General features: G+C 35.9%; 1 protein-coding gene across 2 annotated transcripts in view; it reads right to left on the bottom strand.

Moving 5' to 3' along the window:
* ADK (adenosine kinase) overlaps positions 1-18873 on the bottom strand; it is a 271565-nt gene that overhangs the window by 181594 nt on the left and 71098 nt on the right. For both annotated transcript variants that reach the window (XM_053949546.1, XM_053949547.1), the window contains exon 4: positions 18079-18157. In XM_053949546.1, coding sequence (XP_053805521.1) covers positions 18079-18157 — 79 coding nt within the window. The remainder of the gene's footprint in view (positions 1-18078; positions 18158-18873) is intronic.

The following is an 18873-nucleotide window of genomic DNA, read 5'->3' as shown; positions in this document are numbered from 1 at the left end:
TATGTTCCAGTTCCTTTTCCAAATGAGATATTTAAATACTCAGGTCTCCTTCATTTCAGTTTTATCACCATGCCAGTTCAGCACTTCCTGAAGAAAAAAACCCCAAAGCTCCAGAACTGAAAAGACTTACCCCGACATTTATTATGTTAAGTTATATTACAGAATCACAGAATCACTAGGTTGGAAAAGACCTTCAAGATCACCAAGTCCAACCCATGCCCCAACAACTCAACTAAACCATGGCACCAAGCACCACATCCAGTCTTTTTTTAAACACATGGTGACTCCACCACCTCCCTGGGCAGATCATTCCAGTACTTTATCACTCTTTCCGTAAAAAATCTTTTCCTAATATCCAGCCTATATTTCCCTTGGCACAGCTTGAGACTGTGTCCTCTGGTTTTGTCAGTTGCTGCCTGGAGAAAGAGACCAATTCCCACCTGACTACAACCACCTTTCAGGGAGTTGTAGAGAGCAATAAGGTCACCTCTGAGTCTCCTTTTCTCCAGGCTAAACACCCCCAGCTCCCTCAGCTGTTCCTCCCAGGGCTTGTGCTCCAAGCCCCTCACCAGCCTCGTTGCCTCCTCTGGAGGGCTCAAGTGTCTCGACGTCCTTCCCAAACTGAGGGGCCCAGAAGTAGTGGAAGTGTAGTATCCACTTTCCCTCATGAAAGACTCAAGCAATGCAATTAAATCCATATCTTATCAAAGTCGCTCATATTTTGGCTTGGGTTTTTACAGTTTATTCATTTTTATCTGAAGTACAATCTCAGAACAATGTTCCTCTGAAGAACGAGGTGATAATTCCTGAAATTCACAGGAACAAAGGAAGACTTGATAGCAGGTACATAGCAACTCATTTATTCTTACAGAACAGATTTGTAAACCAATCATTTTCTATTCTACTGATAAAAACAAGCACTTAAATTATTGATATAATACATTTTTTGTGTCCTGAAAAAAAATTTTCTTTTTTATTTGTCTCAGTGGAAATTTAAGAGCATCTGCCTTGCTGTAATTCAAAAGCATTGCTTCAAGACCATTTTACTCACATAATCACCAATATATCACTGTTTTAAAATTAGAGGTTTAATAGATCCCTAAATTATTTTGTCATATAGAAGATGGGGTTTTCAACTTATACAAAGAAAATATTGTACCATAAAAAGCCCCACATCCAAAGAAGTTGGAACAGGCATTAAAAGCCTGAGTTTACCAACAGAAGCAAAGGTATCCTAGCAGGATTCCTAACCTTAACTGCATGGTGTCTAGGTAATGCACCACATGCCATGAAGAAGATCAATCAGAGATATGAAATTGTTACAATACCTAGACAGACACACTGCACTGAAGACAGCAAGTTGGTACACACTGAAAAGCTGCTACCTGTGCTTGCAGGATATTTTATTTCCTATTATAGAAACATCAACAGTCTTGAAAGTGAGGAAAGCAACATATTAGAACAAAGACATCTATTTGTTTTGTTTCATTATCCAAAAAACCTAAACATATGAGTAGATGCAAGTTAAGCTACTACTATGATTAAATAACTCTGCTCTAGTACCACAGATAACTTCAGTAAGGAGAAAGCTGAGCCCAGGCACATTTTTGAGAAATTTTACATTATTGTGGATCAATCCCAATTGTAAATCTTTTTATTTCTAGGTTGTTATTGGAAGTGTTTGAAAGAAAGGCTATTTCTACAGACAAAGCTGACTTTTCTCATCCAGTACTTCCCTTCATGAGAAATTGATGGGTGCACATGCAACTTAATATACTGAGAGACAGGTATAGAATGAGACTCTAAAAGGTCAAAGAGAAAGTAGGTGAAATAAAACTGCCTGACACCATTCTACCAAGTGATGATCCACTTCCCCAGGAACAAATACTTTTACCTTCTAGCCCAACCACAGAGCTAAATATTTCTAAAGGTACAACAACAAAAACCAAAAGACAAAAAAAACCTCAAACAACCCAAACCCAAAAGTCCTTGTTTTCCCCTTAGCTGCCTTTCAATCTTGTCTGGACACTTCACTATGTTTATCTTGCTTTTTTCTTGCATCTGTAGTTATTTTAATCTGGAGAAAGCATTAAATAAAAATGGTTGTTATCATAAATAGCTAGTGAATAGCTACCTGGATTTCAGTTACTACTGAAATCTTACAGGTGGTTCAGAAGATCTGAGGTCACAAATTTCCCTTGAAAGAAAATTTATGGAGGCTGATCATCAGAAAAAAGTCTAGACAATATTCCAAAATTATATAAAATTCTCATAAAATATATTGCTTTACACTGACTTGCCTTATTTGAGTGCTCTATGAGTGCTTCTCTTGGGATGCACACATTGGAGTTCATACCTATAAATTACTTCCTTCTGTCTCTAAATTTCATTATTATTTCCAGTTGTAATTTTTAACAGCTCCTCTGTTTCTGTGGAGTACAGCCATCATGGGAGAGGGCAGAGCAGTGAGCTTTGATATTTAGCACCATGCTCTGTAGCCAGTTTCAGTATGTAATAGTGTGCAAAACTGCAGCTTAGAACTGAAACTTTCAGTTGAACCTTAAGTTGCTGTGTTCTGGACCAGGTATATGATTTTTAGTTAGAATAACAACCATGCAAGTCTCAAATGTAAGATCTGTATGTGTCACAGTAAAAGCACAGACTTGTAGTCAATAAAAAGCAAATTTTAAAAGCTCTGTTCTAGACTGAAGATCTTAAGTTGTACATAATTTTTAACAAAGTGTGACATTTGAAGCACTAACTTCTAGCAAAGGTTTCATCTTTCCATTGGTATCAGTTCTACACTAAGTTCAGTCCAAATATATTGATTTTCATTTATGTTCAGATCTTTCAGAAGCCTTTGACACTCCCTGCACTGATTTAAAGGAAATATACAATTATTTCATGTCTGCATACTGGCAATATTCTATAACCTCCTGGGGTTTCATGTGAATTCAAACTACCATGAAGAAGACAACAGAAGTCTGAAAGACTCCATACAAGACAGCTCATGCAACAAAGATGTCACTTCCCATAATATGGAATTACCAAACTTACTGCTACTGACAGTACCAACAGCATTTGGATCCCTGAGCTGTGAGACAAACAAATAATGAATATGACTGTGGAAAAGCTGTTTCCACCTCTTCTTTTATTACACCTCTGATTACAACCCTCATATTAGCTCTGTTAAAATGAATGATTACCCACATCCAAAGCCAAACTAATGAAAGGGCCGAGTAGAACAGCTTCATAAGAATGGCACAAGATGGGCATTTTTTGGAATGGGAATTTTTTTTAATTCAATCTGCTTCTAAAACTGATTCCTAAGAAATGAAAAGTTATCATTCAATGAGAAAGATACAGAAGCATCAAGTGCTTTTCTTTTTAATCTTCCCTTACATCTAAATTATATTTCATACTTGTATACTACATATATTACTACTACAAAAAAATAAAAAGGCAAAAGAAAAAAGCACTCTCCTTGAAAGAGATGCAAATATCTACACTTCAAACATAACTCTATAGTACAGGCTGGATCCTATGTCTAGCAACAACACTCCCAAAACCAAAGCAAAAAAGGAACAGTTTGGAATGTTTATAGGTACTCTTTCCATAAGGACAGTGGAGACTGCTGCTTGTTGACAGAATAAGCAGCATCTGACAAATTCTGTACTAACAAAGAGCCACCAGCTCCTCCCTAAGCAGAAAAACTTTCTAAAAAGAAAACTTTCTAGTAAAGACATCTTGCCACTGCAGTCTGGGTTGCACTGTTTTAAGAGGGGAGGTATTTCTACTGTCCTGACAATAACCTGGAGTGGCTCCCTTGGAAAAAGGAATGCTCCCTTCTTCAAATCAAAACAAGGGAAGATTACAGACTCCTAAGAGGTACAGTGAGCTTGTATTAGAGAACAAATCCAAAGCAAACACTTGCAGAGATCTCAGGGTGAAGAGGAAATTGCACAGAATTTGTCTAGTGTCAAAAGCCATTTCAAGCCCCTAGACTACAAAGCAAAACCATCAAAAAAGTCATAAAAAGAACAGAACAGGGTGGGATTTATTTTAAAACTTTTATATTTTAGCTGCCTCACCCACATAATTTTAAATTATAGCTTTGGAACTGGGAATATTTGGTGTTTGCATGCTCACAACAAAAAAAAAAGAAGGCATAGAAAAGAGATCATGGAAAGTGGAAGAAGTCACTTCTTATTAAGCAGTCACATTATAAAAGAGAACTTCAATGTCAGTGGTCAGAGAGTAGTTCAGAGTATGAGTTAGAAATAAAAATTATGTCTTTTTTGTGTCTTTGATGGAACAGATTTATATTTTAATAGGCAAAAGCCTGCTTTCAGCTGTCTAAAAGCATTTTAAAAAATAGACACTTTTCAAAATGCTAATTAAATAAGAAAAATCTGACAAGAACCCAGGTCAGATAATGGTCAAATTCTTCCCCTCCTTCTAAACATTCTAGAAAAGAAGAAAGAATAATTAAAACTCATCTTGATATGACTAACAAAATAGTTTATCAATATGTCTCAAAGAATGGACAGGAAAAATTACAAGAGTAAAAGAAAAACAGAGAACCCAAAATGCCAATTCACTCCATCATGTTGCAATTAAAAACCAATCATCCTACACATGTTATTGCTTGCTTGACTTGGAACACGCTCAACTACTATACCTAAACATGGGTAATAAAGTATGCCATGCCATTCTCCATTTTGTGCGGGAAGTTGCTTTGGAATTTAATTATTAATCTTTAAATTGATTCTAAAATTTAACTTGGCCACAATACTTAACAGAAGCAAACCTGGATGTCAAGCTTGTGCTGCCTCACTAATTGCTCCACTGAGCTTCTTTTATTTGCAAGAAAAATATTAGGCTATTGACACAGGGGTCTCTTGGAAATGTACCTTCTGATGACCAGGTCACAGTTACTTATTCTTATAAGTATCTTAATTCTCAGTAACTTCGAACTTCTTTAACTATATATAAGAGTTAAATAAAATATCACAAAAAATATCTCATGGACAGAAGCCTGCTTTTTTTTTTCTATTTGCATATATATTCTGAATTTGTGTGTACAGCTCAGATTTTAAAACAGAAACCTGCTTTATTTTTAGCAGGGCAGCTTTGAGTCATCTAGTCTACAATTCTAACACAGTTAGATTGTCACAGAAAATCACACTTAGTCTACTTCACAGCAGCATTCCCAGCATAAAGCTCAAATTTACATTATGTATGTAAATTTAAAAACTGTCACTGCTACAGTTTTTTAAATCATGTTAGTTCTTCTGAAAAAATTATATGTGTCATACCCAAAGCCATTATCCAACCATACCAGAAATAGGGTAGCAGAAAGAGAAAATTTTCCTTTGATTCCTGCCAACTTGCTCTTATTTGTGACCCAACAGTCTCAGCTCATTCTAGATCTCTGGATCCTAGAACATGCTTAGTGGAAAACAAGGCTTGCAGTTTCTTACAGAATTACTGCAAAGAATTTTAAAAGTAGATATATCTTCATCAATAGTGATGGCAAAATTTGATAAGTTCCCAGTTTAGAGGGCCATGGACCAGCTTGTAATAAAAAACCTAACTAAATAGGCAGACAAATGCTTATTTGAGACTAATTATTTGAGAATAATTTCTTTGGAAGAAAACCAAAACTTTTAATGTAAAGCATATAATTGTTTAAAAAATGCAATTAATGATACAATTTTCATTTAATAAAGTTTTGAAAGTAATAGTTGAAAAATATTTACAGTGACTTAAATAGGCAATCCCTGAAGACTTAATCATGTGTTACCATCATTTATAAGATGGGAGTAGGGCAGATTGTTCTAAGTAGCAGTAGTTAGCAACTTCTCACAGCAATTTTAAAAGGCAATGCATGTTACCATGTTATCAAGGTATCTGCATTTCACACGTGCTAACCATTACCAAAATTAAATTGGGGATCACTTAGTACAATTACACTAATGCTAAATCTTGGACTACCTCACAACTATCTTTAGGAATATTCATAAATAAAGGATGCAATAACCTGAGATCAAATTCCCTCTCACAACAGTGCAGGGGCCCATGCAGACATAGCTGGACCCCCGTGAAAGATCCAGATGAGTTCCTGTAATGTGCATCCCCTAGGGAAGAAGAGCTGGTTTCCTGGGTTCTCAGCCAGGTGACCAGCTCTGACTTACGAGAAGGAACAGATTTCCATGGGAGAGTTTAGTGGTGTTTAAGCAGCAGCCTACCAATCTCTTTGCCAGGAACCCTTGCCCTCACTGCAGGAACAATTCACTGTCTCATGACGTATCTACTGAGCTACCCCAGGTGACAGCCTGGTAAATGAAAATAAACCAGCACCTATGTTCTCCCAGTATTCCAGCCTGCAGGTTGCAGCAATTCAGCAGCTGTTACAGAATAAGCTGACCCATTTTGTGATCACAGACAAGAACTGCTGAAGCCACACAAAAGTCAGCTCTTTTCATCCATCACACCCACTGGAGTCTCTGTTGGTACACAATCTTTTTTAAAAACATGAACAATGAATACTAACAATGTTAAATATTAATGTCAAAAAGTTTCCTTTTTTATTTAATAATAATCTACTGTAAACTATGGAATTAATCTATAGTCATGAGAATTTATTCCACAAAAGATGCATGAGAAAGGCAGAAAATTTTAGCTCATCTTAAGAGTTCCAGTGAGTTCTCAAAAACTGGTTTTAAAAACCAAAACCCATTTACTTTATTTACAAACTAAGAATATGAGATCACTGATTTCAGGCTGTATTTTTAAAAAACAAGCTAATCAACTTAATTGATCTTCCAGCTCACTTATACCACTACAAAGACAATAAAATAAAGATGCATTCTTAGGGTTTACAAGTAAGTGTCAACACATTAGTGCTACCATTGGCAGAACAAGAGTAAATAATTTTATTGAATTAGTTTATTTGCCAGACTGTAATGTCATGAAGAAACTCAGTATAATTGGGTGTAGTCATTTCACTTCAGTAGGATCTCTAAACTTCAATCTGCTCATACTGATGTGTATGTAATATAAAGTATGTCTTCTATAAGTAAATATCATTCAACTCCACAAAGTCTGCATCTAACTCCTAAAGATGCCATAGTAAATCAGAGTATTCTTCTCATAAGAAAAATAGACAAAATAAAACTATGTAGAAGCAAACAAGTTAAATACTTCAGACATTGTTCAGTTAGTCCTGTGAGGATGGAGGAAGAGTGAAAGATAGATCCTTAGGAACAGGATCTTGCATAGCAAGGCAAAGGATGAAGAATGTAGCTATTACACATAAAGGACTCTTCCTCACTCAAAAGTGAAAAAAAACCCTCAGTTAAAAGCAGAACACAAGCACAGCACTTGAAGTGAGTAACTGCCAGCTTTCAGTACTTTATGGGTACAATACAGCAAAAAACTAAGTGGAGCTGCTGCATATTTTTTTGTGCTTTAAAAAATTCACATTATACAACAGCCATATTTTTACCCTTCAGGTCTTGTGACCATTTTGAATGGAACTCCAGTAATATGAGGTAAATACTCTGGTACATTTTCTGCTACAGTTGAGATTATAACAGGCCTAATCCATCCAAATATTATTTTGCAGCAAGAAAAATAAAACTGTGAAACTCAATGCATATCAATGAGATCAAATTTTAGAAAAGGCTTTTTTTGCAGGGGGGGGAATGTGTTGTTTGTTTTTTGGGCTTCTTTTATTTTATTATTAGACATATGTACCAATAACAAGATAACCTACAGGCCTACTCTTATGGATCAGGGTGTAAGTGAACTGTTAATGGAGTAGTCCTAGGATTAGACCTCTCTATTGGGAATTCATTTATTTGAAGAAAGCAGCACATAATGCTAGTCACTGCAAAAGCCACTGAATCACAGTCTGCTGATGTGATTGACAATTTGTCCCTTTTAAATCATGCTCAGGATCCTAAAAAAAGCATTACTGTACCTCCTGACCAATCAGTCCTTACCTCTGTGCACTGCTAAAAAGTTTAAGTAAATTCCTGTATTAAATTTCTATTCTAAAAAACCACTACTATCTCCATCATATGCATAAGAAAGAGAAAGGTATACTAATTTATTACAGGCCTACAATGTAAGTTAGCAGTAATCAAAAGTAGAAAATCAGATATACATCCTCTTGGACTGAGCACAAATCATTGAAGGAGAGAAAACAATGGTTTCAGGCAACAAACCTGTGGATACATCTAAAAAATATGTAAGGAACTTACACCAATATATTTAAGCTTTCTGAGGGAAGAATTTCCAGGAATAGTATATTATAAAAGGTGCATGGAGTTCTTAGCTAACAGCAAGATTGTCAATATTTGTATTAAGGAGGGGGGGAAAGAAGTATACTTCCAACAGGAAGCATTCCAGAGATGTGCAAGAAACCTCTCTAACTTGGCATTTCAGATTTCCAGGGCAATTAACTCCCCACTGTATCACATCACTTAACATTAATTAATTGCTAAAGATGTAGTTATGCAACTTATTGAGCTGCTAAGGATAAAACAGCTCCCGAGCTCCCAAGGCTTGAGTGGCACACCAAATTAATATCAGTGAAGCACAGGGATTTACCCTCTCTTCTGAGATTGCCAAATCAAGCACTCATTCTCCTTCCAGTGTCAACCAGTGGGAGCAAGTCAAATAAATGTCAGTCAAGCCATCTTGACAAACTTTCCTCTGCTGCATGGAAAGTTTTATGGGGCAAAATGTTCTGACAAAGTCCCACTGTCATTCTGCACACAAAACATTGGGGGGTTCACATCATGGCATCTTTGGAAACAGGTACCCTTACTGTGGGTTACTGATACTTTCAGATTATTGCTTAAAAGGAGAAATTCCAGCCTGCACTAATTACTGCATTGCCTAGAAACAGCTTAATTTTCAGGATAAGTATAAATTAGGGAATGTGCTAATTAATATCACTCATATATAGCACATCTTAAAAGTTAAAGGTAGCGTTGCCTCAGGGAAAAACAGAATCAAAAACCAATGAAGTTTGAGTTCCCTCATTCAGCATTCAGGTGGACTATAGCTTAGAGACAGAGTCTAAATTCCTTCGTTGCTTTTGAAAAATCTGAAAAAGTTTTTACAGCTTCAAAACATGATGTTATCATAGTTAAAGAGGCATGTAAGCTGAGTCAAGCAGCAGAGGCAGCTGAATTGCATACCCAGAAAGAACCAACTGCTACCATTTATATAGCGCCTTTTGATTCCATGTGGGTGACTGATATCTGATTACTCCAGAATACAGAAACAGTTTCTAACCATTTAAATAAATTACAATTTTGGATGGATGAACAGAGGCTGCATATGTATGCTGAAGCTCACTCAAACACACTGAAGAAGAGAGAGTTTCAAGGTTCTGTCTGAATGGATTTAGCAGGAATGTGATGGTACAACTCCTTTTCTGTTTTTCTAAAATATGCCAGATCCAAAATCACTTTGAAGATCATCTTCCTACAATGCTACTGATGTTGCTGGCCAGGAGCAAGACCTGAAAAAACATGTGAATATGGTTCTTGTACATCAGACAGACAAGTCCATGGGACCAGCAGTGAACCACTCAATTCCATACCAAAGCAATGCACAAAAGGAGACATTTGTCTTGCAATGTTTAACAGTTACCATCTGTCTCATAACAAAGTCTGTTGTCAAACTGACAATGGTGTAACTGGAACTCTCTCATTTTCAGAAGGACAGATTCAGGGACCTGGCATTGCATAATCTGAAAAACTGCCACAGGCGCTTTGAACCTTCATTTTCCAACCACCCTGATATTGGCTGAAATTATATTCCCAAGTCTACAAATATACACAGAGCTGTACACAGCTACTTTCCAGCGTACAGAAAAAAGCCTCACTATCAGCAGCCTCAAAAAGTCAGGTCTTCCAGTGCACTACTGCATCTTGCATCATCTGATCCATAACCACATAAACAATGGATGGGCTCCCTTCACGAGCACAAAGAAAGCTTGACAAGTCCCCAGCTTTGTGATCTGGGAGGAAATTTGCTTACATTTTTGCAAATTGTCATTAGGATAAAAAGGTTTTGTTGCTTTTTTTTTTGAACTGTCCACATACCTCTGAATAAGGCTTTGAAAATCATCCTAGCTACAGCTGAGTAAAAGGTCTGGCAATTTTCTCTAAGATGTTCCAAAAAAAATCTAGGCAACTCTCAAATGTTACAAAATTTCTCTGACATCTGTACTGATCAGTTTAGGCATTACACCAGTTTCCCAAGCTGCATGTTTTAATTCTGATGAGGAAAGGCTGTCTGCTCTGTAACAAGCAGGAACACATCACTGTGATGTTCGACACAGACTGATTTGGAAACACACATGAATGACAGAATGTGCTTGAGAGAATAAGTAGCTCAGGAAACTGAAGTCATTGGCATGTGGTACTGTCTGCTGTGACACTATCAACAGGACATCATTTCTGCCATAGTGGGAATAGCCACTGCTGTATTTCCAGAGAGACAAACTTAAATGACTGGTTTTGTTAGCTCTGAGGCATGGTTTGCTACTCCTTCAGCACACACACATCTCGTTGATTAGGACTGATCACACAGAACATTGAGGACATCTGTTTAAGAGATCCACTTAACTGACTAGTAGAATATAAATTTTAGTAAGGTATAAATAAGAAAGAATTAGCTTGTAAGTCCCAGCTCTTTGTCTGGTTTATCTTCTTTTACATGGAACAGGTTTGAGAAGCAGGTATGTGCACTTGCAGGACAGCACATGGTGCTGACCGAAGACCACACTGAGAATGCTACCCCAGCAAGGCAGAAACATGTGAGACCTGGCATAGAAAGAAGCACACATCTTGGGATTTTTTTGAAGAGAGGGTAAGGCTATTACCCCTAAGTTTATTAAACCGTACCAAACAGAAAATTGTTTAGCAACCCTTTTTGTGCATTTTCTTAAAAGCTGGATTAAAACACTGAAAATATTGGAAACACATGTTTGATGGGGCCACTAAGCCCATATGAGCAGAGCTGCTTAAGGAATTAAGCTGTTTAAGGAATATCAAGCGTATGGCCAAAACTAACTCTGAGGAATTTAACATTCTGGTCCAAATGGTTCAGAAAGCAAAAAACCTACCTCTCTGAGCAAAAAAAATGACCTATTTCCTTTTGGTTAGAAAGATACAGAGCTAAATGTTCTTTGTTTCACTAAGTAGGAGGAAAAAATTGTTTAGGGGACTCACTTGCACTTTCTTGGAGTGATGGTCCAGAAACAGTTTTTGGAGAAAGCTATTCATTGCGTAAGTGATTTTAAGCACACGATTAAGCAGAACATTTCTAGTCGATGGCATGATTGATTTCATAAAAAAATGATAGCTCCTGCAAAGTTGTGTCAAGATGAAAAAATTGAGAGTGTGCTTAGGGTGATCCCTCTGATAGCCTTTCCATTATCTCCATTCCAGTTATGCATGTTCCATACATTTTGAAGTCTGTTCCTGAGCCAAATCTTGCCTCCTGCTATGCCTCAGTCTAATCTACTGCAGAGAAGTAATCCAGAAATTCTCACAAGTCAGGAAAAGATTAAATTCATTAGTTATATGTTCATTTATACAGAATGACAGCAGAGTGAGGAGGAAACCACTAAAGGACTGATGGATCCCTGTGTTATGGATCTTGTAGATTATATTCAGTAAGTACTGCTTAGTCAAGGGTACTTCTTGGCAAATAGGTATCAACTTCACTTTAAAACCATGGAATCAGTTGCAGTGAAGCTACTTAGATGTTCACAAGATTACAGCTCATATTGTTTACAGAATGCAGCTCTGTGCCTGCAAGTATTCTTCATAGATAATTTTTTAATTTTACATATTATTTTTGGATTAAGCATGAAGTGACCCAGTAGACAGACGTGCTTAATATAAATCCAAGGTTTGGCTAATTACACACATAACAAGCAGTAAAAATTTAAAATACTTCTAAGAGTATGCTCTCTTTAGAGCATACCACTTTTTACAAACAAGCATGAATCTGTTCATTTTTCAAAGCTAAATTCTCATACTTATGAGTTCATTAGAATGCTAAAACACACAATCCTTTTAGATTAACAGAACAAGTTAATCATAATGGAAGAATGAAAATTTGGATTAATTTACAACCACTTGAAATAGAGGCTGATATTCAGAAAAGTACCATACTTCCCTGATGTGCATTCAAAAGTTCAACATAATTTAGCATATTATTCTCTTTTAATGTTATCCCTCATTTAAAAGTCATTCCAATCAACACTTTATTTACTCTTAATAAAGACGTACTCTAGCTTAAAGCCAAACTTCTTTAAAGTATCTAATGACAGGATGCATGCTTTTCCCAAAAATGTTGTACAGCTCCAAAACTGAAATGTTACAATTAGATGGCAAGAAGTAATGCGGAAAGAAAGAGGGAGTTATGATGATTTTCTCAGGTGTGATTATACAAACATTATTGTGAATTCCCAAGAGTTCTCTTTATGAAAGCTTCCCAAAAATTCAATTTTACATTTTCCCTTTACCTGCCAGTCCTACCAATTCAAGTTGAAATGCGTCAAGCTACATTCTTCTAAGCTCACATTGCATCAACAGTAATAAAACTTGTGTAATGAGAATTTCAGAATTCTACCAAGGATTAATAAACAATAGAATATGGGATTCTCTAGCTGCTAAGTTAGATTCACAGCAATACTAGAATTGCTAGAATAAAAATAAGCTATTAAGAAATAGGACAAAAACCAGGAGCACCCATTCTGAGGATGAATATTGTGCCATTCCTTGTAAGTACTTCCAGAAAAACAAGAATGAAAATGTGCTGTTTGTTACCAAGGTCGTGTAGTTTAAAATCCAAGCTATAAAATTCTATCAAGTTGAACTTGAAATCCAGCACTTGTGTTAGAAAGATAAAACTTCAAAGACTATTTCTTGCAGTTCTAACCTCAGCACTCCAAAAGCAAAAGAAATGCTGATAAAAATCATGCAAATACAGCCTGGTCAGCAATACTTGCCCCCTCTGCATGTGTAAGCTGTTTGCTTTACATACTTTAAAGTCATGAGCCCTATTTTTTTTTTTTTTTTCTTTTTTTTTACTTTCCAGATCAATGTCTGTTGTTAGATGGGCACAGGCTTAACTAAAATTACAGAAGGAAGCTGAGTAGTAGTAAAACACTGTCTGTATGAATCTGAATTTAGTTTGTTGGCAGAACCCTAAAACAATACATTATTTATGAACTGCATGCAGTTACATGTATGCATATTTTATAGATTTAATATAATGGATCCAATCATCTGGAGAGATTGCAAGAGCTCAGATTAAAGCAAGATGTCACATATCATATTAGATATAAAGCCAAAATTTAATGAGACAAGTAAAGGTCAGAGAAGCACACTGCAGTTTCAATTTGATACCCCTACATTTCTTGTTCTTAAGCATGCTTCACAACTTCAAACATACAGCAAAACTAAAAGTTTGTATAAAAGGATAATTCTAGTGCCAAGCAAACAGGAAAGTTAAACTTCGGTTTCTATTCCAGAAACTAAAGGACTGCAATTCAGTCATCCTCTCTAGTCCTCATTTTCTAAATTATTATCAAGCAATGTTTAGTGACTGATGACTGATCAATTGAAACTTGATCCAGCAAAGTTATCAACATGTCTTATTGGTGGGTTAAGGAAAGAAAAACCAACCCAACAACTGTGTCTAATTGCAATATAGCACCTTTAAAAGCACATTACCTGCATTTTTACTGATTATCAGGATTCCATCTGTTTTCTGTATTGCAGTCAGGAAAGCCCTTTGTTATTCCTTTTACCCTCTTCTCGTTCTTTACATTCTGTCCCTATTTTGCTGCTGAGTACTAAAGTCTCAAACAAGAAGATGCTTCAATAAGACTTGTCTTTAAGGCCTTACAAGTACTCAATCTGTCGTAGTGAGCCATCTTTATTTTGCAGGTGAACAAATTGACATGCAAGAAGGATTAGAAATGACAAGGAAAGCAGATTGGTAAGGAGAAACAAGAACGGGACAGTGAGGGAATACAGAATCAGAGCAACATTGGGATTTTTACACTGTTTTTCTCTTTCCATATTACTTACTTACTTTTCTCTCAGTTTTGTCATTTCTCTCACATTGTCTCCACTTTTTTCACTTCTTTGTCTCCATTACTCTCCTAATATGAATTAGTATTTCCAAAGCATAATTTGCTGTTAATTTAATCTCATTAAGGAATGACTAAACTGTTGTCTCATTTATTTTATCTTTTCCATTTTTATGCCTGCAACTGTCATTTCTAGAATATATCAGTCACTTCCACCCCTGCCCCCTTTCATGTCATGAGTCAAGCCATGATAATAATGATTCCCTAACTCTTTCCAGGATCAGTTCAAACAACTTTAATATTCCAGAAAACTTAACCATAAACAGCTTTAGCACTGCTCTTCAATACTTTTACATTGTTCTTGGTACTCCCTTTCACCATTTTCAGATATTTTTAAGAAATATTATTATACTTCTAAAAACGCTTATATAACACACTTTTGAAGAGTGTGGTATTTCTGAGTTTCTGCCCCTTTGTCACTTATCTTCCATCCTCTCAATGTTTAGCAATAGAAGAATTTTTCCTTTGCTCTTTCCTTTCCTTTTACAGAGCTTTCCCTCTAATGTATGATATAACCCTGCTTCCACATTTCATTTTGTGGAAATACGTCTTCCACATTGTACATTAGAAGCATTTCTACAAAAAAGAAACTTTTCAATTGTCCCTCATATATCCAGACTTTCCTCTTTTTCTGACCCTGCTGAGATACCCTGTCCACATAATGTCTGCTTTGGGCACTCAACAGGGCCAACCTTCGGCCTTCTGATTTTCACGGTGCCCTCCAACTACTGCTCAGTCCTGCAGAGTGCCACACACTCTCCTGCTCTGCTGCAAGACAACACTGAAAAAATACAGAGATTCCCTTTCATACCTTACCAGCCAAATTCCTCCTTCAAGGCTGCACTTCACGTCTTTCTTTTCCGTTAACATGCTAGAAAAAAAAATAAAATCTAACTCTGTTCTTCACAGCTTAACTGCAATTCTGGTTAATTCTTTGTAAACTTCTAAAATCTTCACTTCCTTTATAGTTTATGCTGCTTTAAATTTTAGTTTCAAACCCCATGATTTAAGCTTCATTTTCTTCCCAGTTTTCTTCGTAATTTAAAACTTCTTCCTATTGGCTCTTTCTGTGATTACCATCTCAATTTTTTCACACATGACAAATACAGTATTTCTAAGACTTTTTTTCTTCAAGAAATTGGCTTTCTCTGCTCAGAATCAGAGAGAGAGCATTTCTCGAGTAGATGATACTACCTTTGCAGGTACAAAGGAAATATCCAAAATATATGAGCACATGTAACAGATGATGATGTGCTCATACATCATGAGCAGATAGATGATCACCAGATGTAAGCAAGCATCTGACAGGTTCATTTTCCCTTTTTAAACACGTTATATACTCTAAAGTTTCTCCACCCATTGCCTTTGGGTATTTTTGTTTCAACATAGTGTTGCTTTTCTGACCTTTAAAGAGGGTCTATCTGTCTGAAACAAACAATTCCAGCACTTTGAGCTGCTTCCTAAGTTCTTCCTTTTTTTTAAATTTAATTTTTTTTCACTTTTCCTATTACACTCCTTAGTAATATACTCTTTCCACTCACAACTCAACTTTAAAAAAAGCAATTTGTCAGACTTCAGGGCCCATTTGTTCATTTCCAACTATTCTACTCAGTTGCATTTCATTGTAGTCGGGTTTCCAAGAATGCCTTTCTTTAATATGTTATTATTTCTGACTATTAAACAGTTGGAGCAAACCCTTTTAGGTGTTATCTCTCATTTTATAGCACACTTTTTCAAGCTTTTTGCATAATGTTAAGAAATTGGTAAGAGCTGTATTCTTAGCATTTCTTCCCTGCATCTTCTCACAGAGAATTCACATTCACTCTAAGTGTGGCATTCTGAACTTATTTATTGATCCTTTACTTCTCAGTCACCAGATAAGCTTCCTAAAATAGTGTTTCTGTCTCACATTACTTTCAACAAATATATATTTAAGTTGGCTCTCTCTAAGGTTAACAACACACTCTTTCTCTCCAATAAGCCAATGATTATTGCTGCAAAAACTCTTCCAGAATTTCTAATTTAATTTTTGGTTTACATTTCAACTTTTTTCCTATCCTTGTTTTTTTTTTTTCCTTCTGCTAAGGCTTACAGAAAAAAATCTTCTTTCAAGATTTTCAGAATTTACTTTCTTCCCCTCTCTCTCACTCTTCCAGCTCTCTTTTTAAAAGTCTTTTAGTGATGTGATGTTATTCATGCACAACTGTTTAAGTTTCAATCGTATTTAAAACAGAAACTAGGAGATGACAAACCTTCTGGAGACAAATACAATTCCAGATGGCAACTGGAGCTGAATGAGGCTCCCAGCTCTGAGCCAAGATAAAGGAAAAGTTCACTGACAAAACCTAATCAGTGTAAGAAAGGCACATTAACACAGAAATACCTACATTTCACTGATTTAAATGTCATCTATTTTCTTGACTCTATATGGGTTCTGTGTACTTCAGAGTATAATTATTGAACAATTCCTGGACTGATAGATTAATGACAGCTAAAGAATGAAACACAGTTTACTAATAAATTAGCTAATGCCACAGAAGTCACTTCAAGGAGAGATGGAATTGAAATCCTGGGCTCTTTGAACACTTCAAAAGTTTAGAAACTCAGAGTCTGTCACATACATTCGCTTCTAAACCTCCCCAGACTAAATGCAGCAACAGAAGCAGAATTTCACATCTCTCAACTAATAAAGAGTTCCAGAACTCCCTCCAAAAGGTTCACCTCTAATCAGCTGTCATGAAAAGGCACCACCTTTACACCATCGCCATAGGTCAAGCAATAGTGACATCTGATAGAAAATTATTCCAGTAACTTGAGCTCCATTGATCAAGATATTTTGCAAAAGTATCAGAAGCAAAAACTTGTCTTGATCCCATGGTTAAAAAAAAAGCTCAGAAAGCTGACTATCTTTTAAAAACACAGCCATTTCAGAATACTATATACATTAAAACATATGCAATATTTTTTTTTAAATCAAGACATTTAAAATTTTTTTTTAAATTGTCTTTTTAAAACCTTATTGTAATATAACTTTATTTCTTCCAAATGTGCATTTAATGCTATCTGGCAGTCAGTTTTAACGATATAGGGAGCCTCAAAGTTAATATGCCAGGATCATTAGCAAGAAGATCCAAAGTGCCATTTGTGTATTTTTTAATAGAATTTTTACATCCCTCATAATATAAAAACATGCAGACAGGTATATGCTTGAAAGTGTTGTGACGAAAAGCATACTTTAGTTATAGAAAACGTAATATACCTGAAACTAAATTCATCATTACTGTTGTTCATCATACTCATAGCCAGAAACATTCCCACTGTATAAAAGAAAGTTTTATGTTTCAGTCTTTTATGGACAAACTTTGAAGTTCTTACAGGATAAATGTGATAAAAATCACAGAACAATGCAGGCTAGACAGGACCTCTGCAGTTCTCCAGTCCAACACATCAGTCAAAGCAGAGACAGCCTCAAATTTAGATTTGCCTGACCAAAGGACTCATCCTGGTACATTATGAAAATCTTCAAGCACAGAGACTCAACTTCACTGTTTAACAACTGTCACTGTGACTTTTCTCAGTGTAAGATTCCTGACTGCACCCAGAGACCTTGGCCTCACCTCTTCTCCTTGCAGTACACATCTTTGACAAAAGCTTTTCACTCTTGGTACACTGGAGGTGTAGCTATAACCTTTGCAAAACACCTGTGAGAAGACCAGAGAGCACAACTACAAAACAAGTCACACACACCACTACCAGCATAGGCTGAACAACAGATTCACAAGTAGCCACCCTGCAGCATTCATGATGAAACAGACAACACAGAGCAGATTCAAATACAGCACTTGAAATTATCAATAATTCTTTGCTAAGCAAGAACAAACCTGGGCCACTTTAATGGAATTTTGAGTGGAACCACCAGCATGATATTCTACTTTGAACTTTTTCACAAGTTCTTCAAATCTGTTAAGAAAAAGTAGAGAAAAAAGTTAAACTTTGCAATTTTTTTTCCAAAACAAGTCATGAAGATTAGAAGTACATGACATCACATTGCTTGAAAACAAGAAATTCACACACATCAACTGTTACACATAATGCAAGCAGGAAACATTCCTTTAAGCATCTGTCCAAATCACAATACAAAGTGTGACATCAAATTGAACTCTTCACCTAAAAGTTGTGAGTGGAGCATACAACCAGGGGGAAAAATTATCTGGAGCATAAGCTCAACTGCCAGCTGTTAGAACTGAACTGTTAGATTGGTAAAATATATGCTTGAAGAAAAATTACATAAATTAAGATTTTCAGATACTTATTCCACCTCATTAAATTTTATATTCTGTTTCTAGCTTAAGAGAAAAGATTGAGCAGATCTGGTGTCTAATTCAAAATAAACTTAACCCAAACAATAGTGCTATATTTTGAGATTTCATATGAAATAGTACATTTTGACAGGTGAAGAACTTTGATGAACAAATCCAGCAGTATGTGAGAAAATTTGATAACAGAAAAGGTGTCTCCAGGTGAACTTTCAAACCCTTCAAGCCATACTACTATGAAAATATAGAATTCTCTGTCAACATTCAATAGTACATTAGGTTTGAATACTAAAACAAATGTTTGAACTTTTAAGAGAAGTATCTACCCTCATATTTCAGATCACACTTTCTGGTTAAGAC

The sequence above is a fragment of the Vidua chalybeata genome, chromosome 8, assembly GCF_026979565.1.
Source record: "Vidua chalybeata isolate OUT-0048 chromosome 8, bVidCha1 merged haplotype, whole genome shotgun sequence".
NCBI classification, from domain to species: domain Eukaryota; kingdom Metazoa; phylum Chordata; class Aves; order Passeriformes; family Viduidae; genus Vidua; species Vidua chalybeata.
The sequence above is the reverse complement of the archived record's forward strand: the minus strand, read 5'-3'. Positions and strand labels throughout refer to the sequence as shown.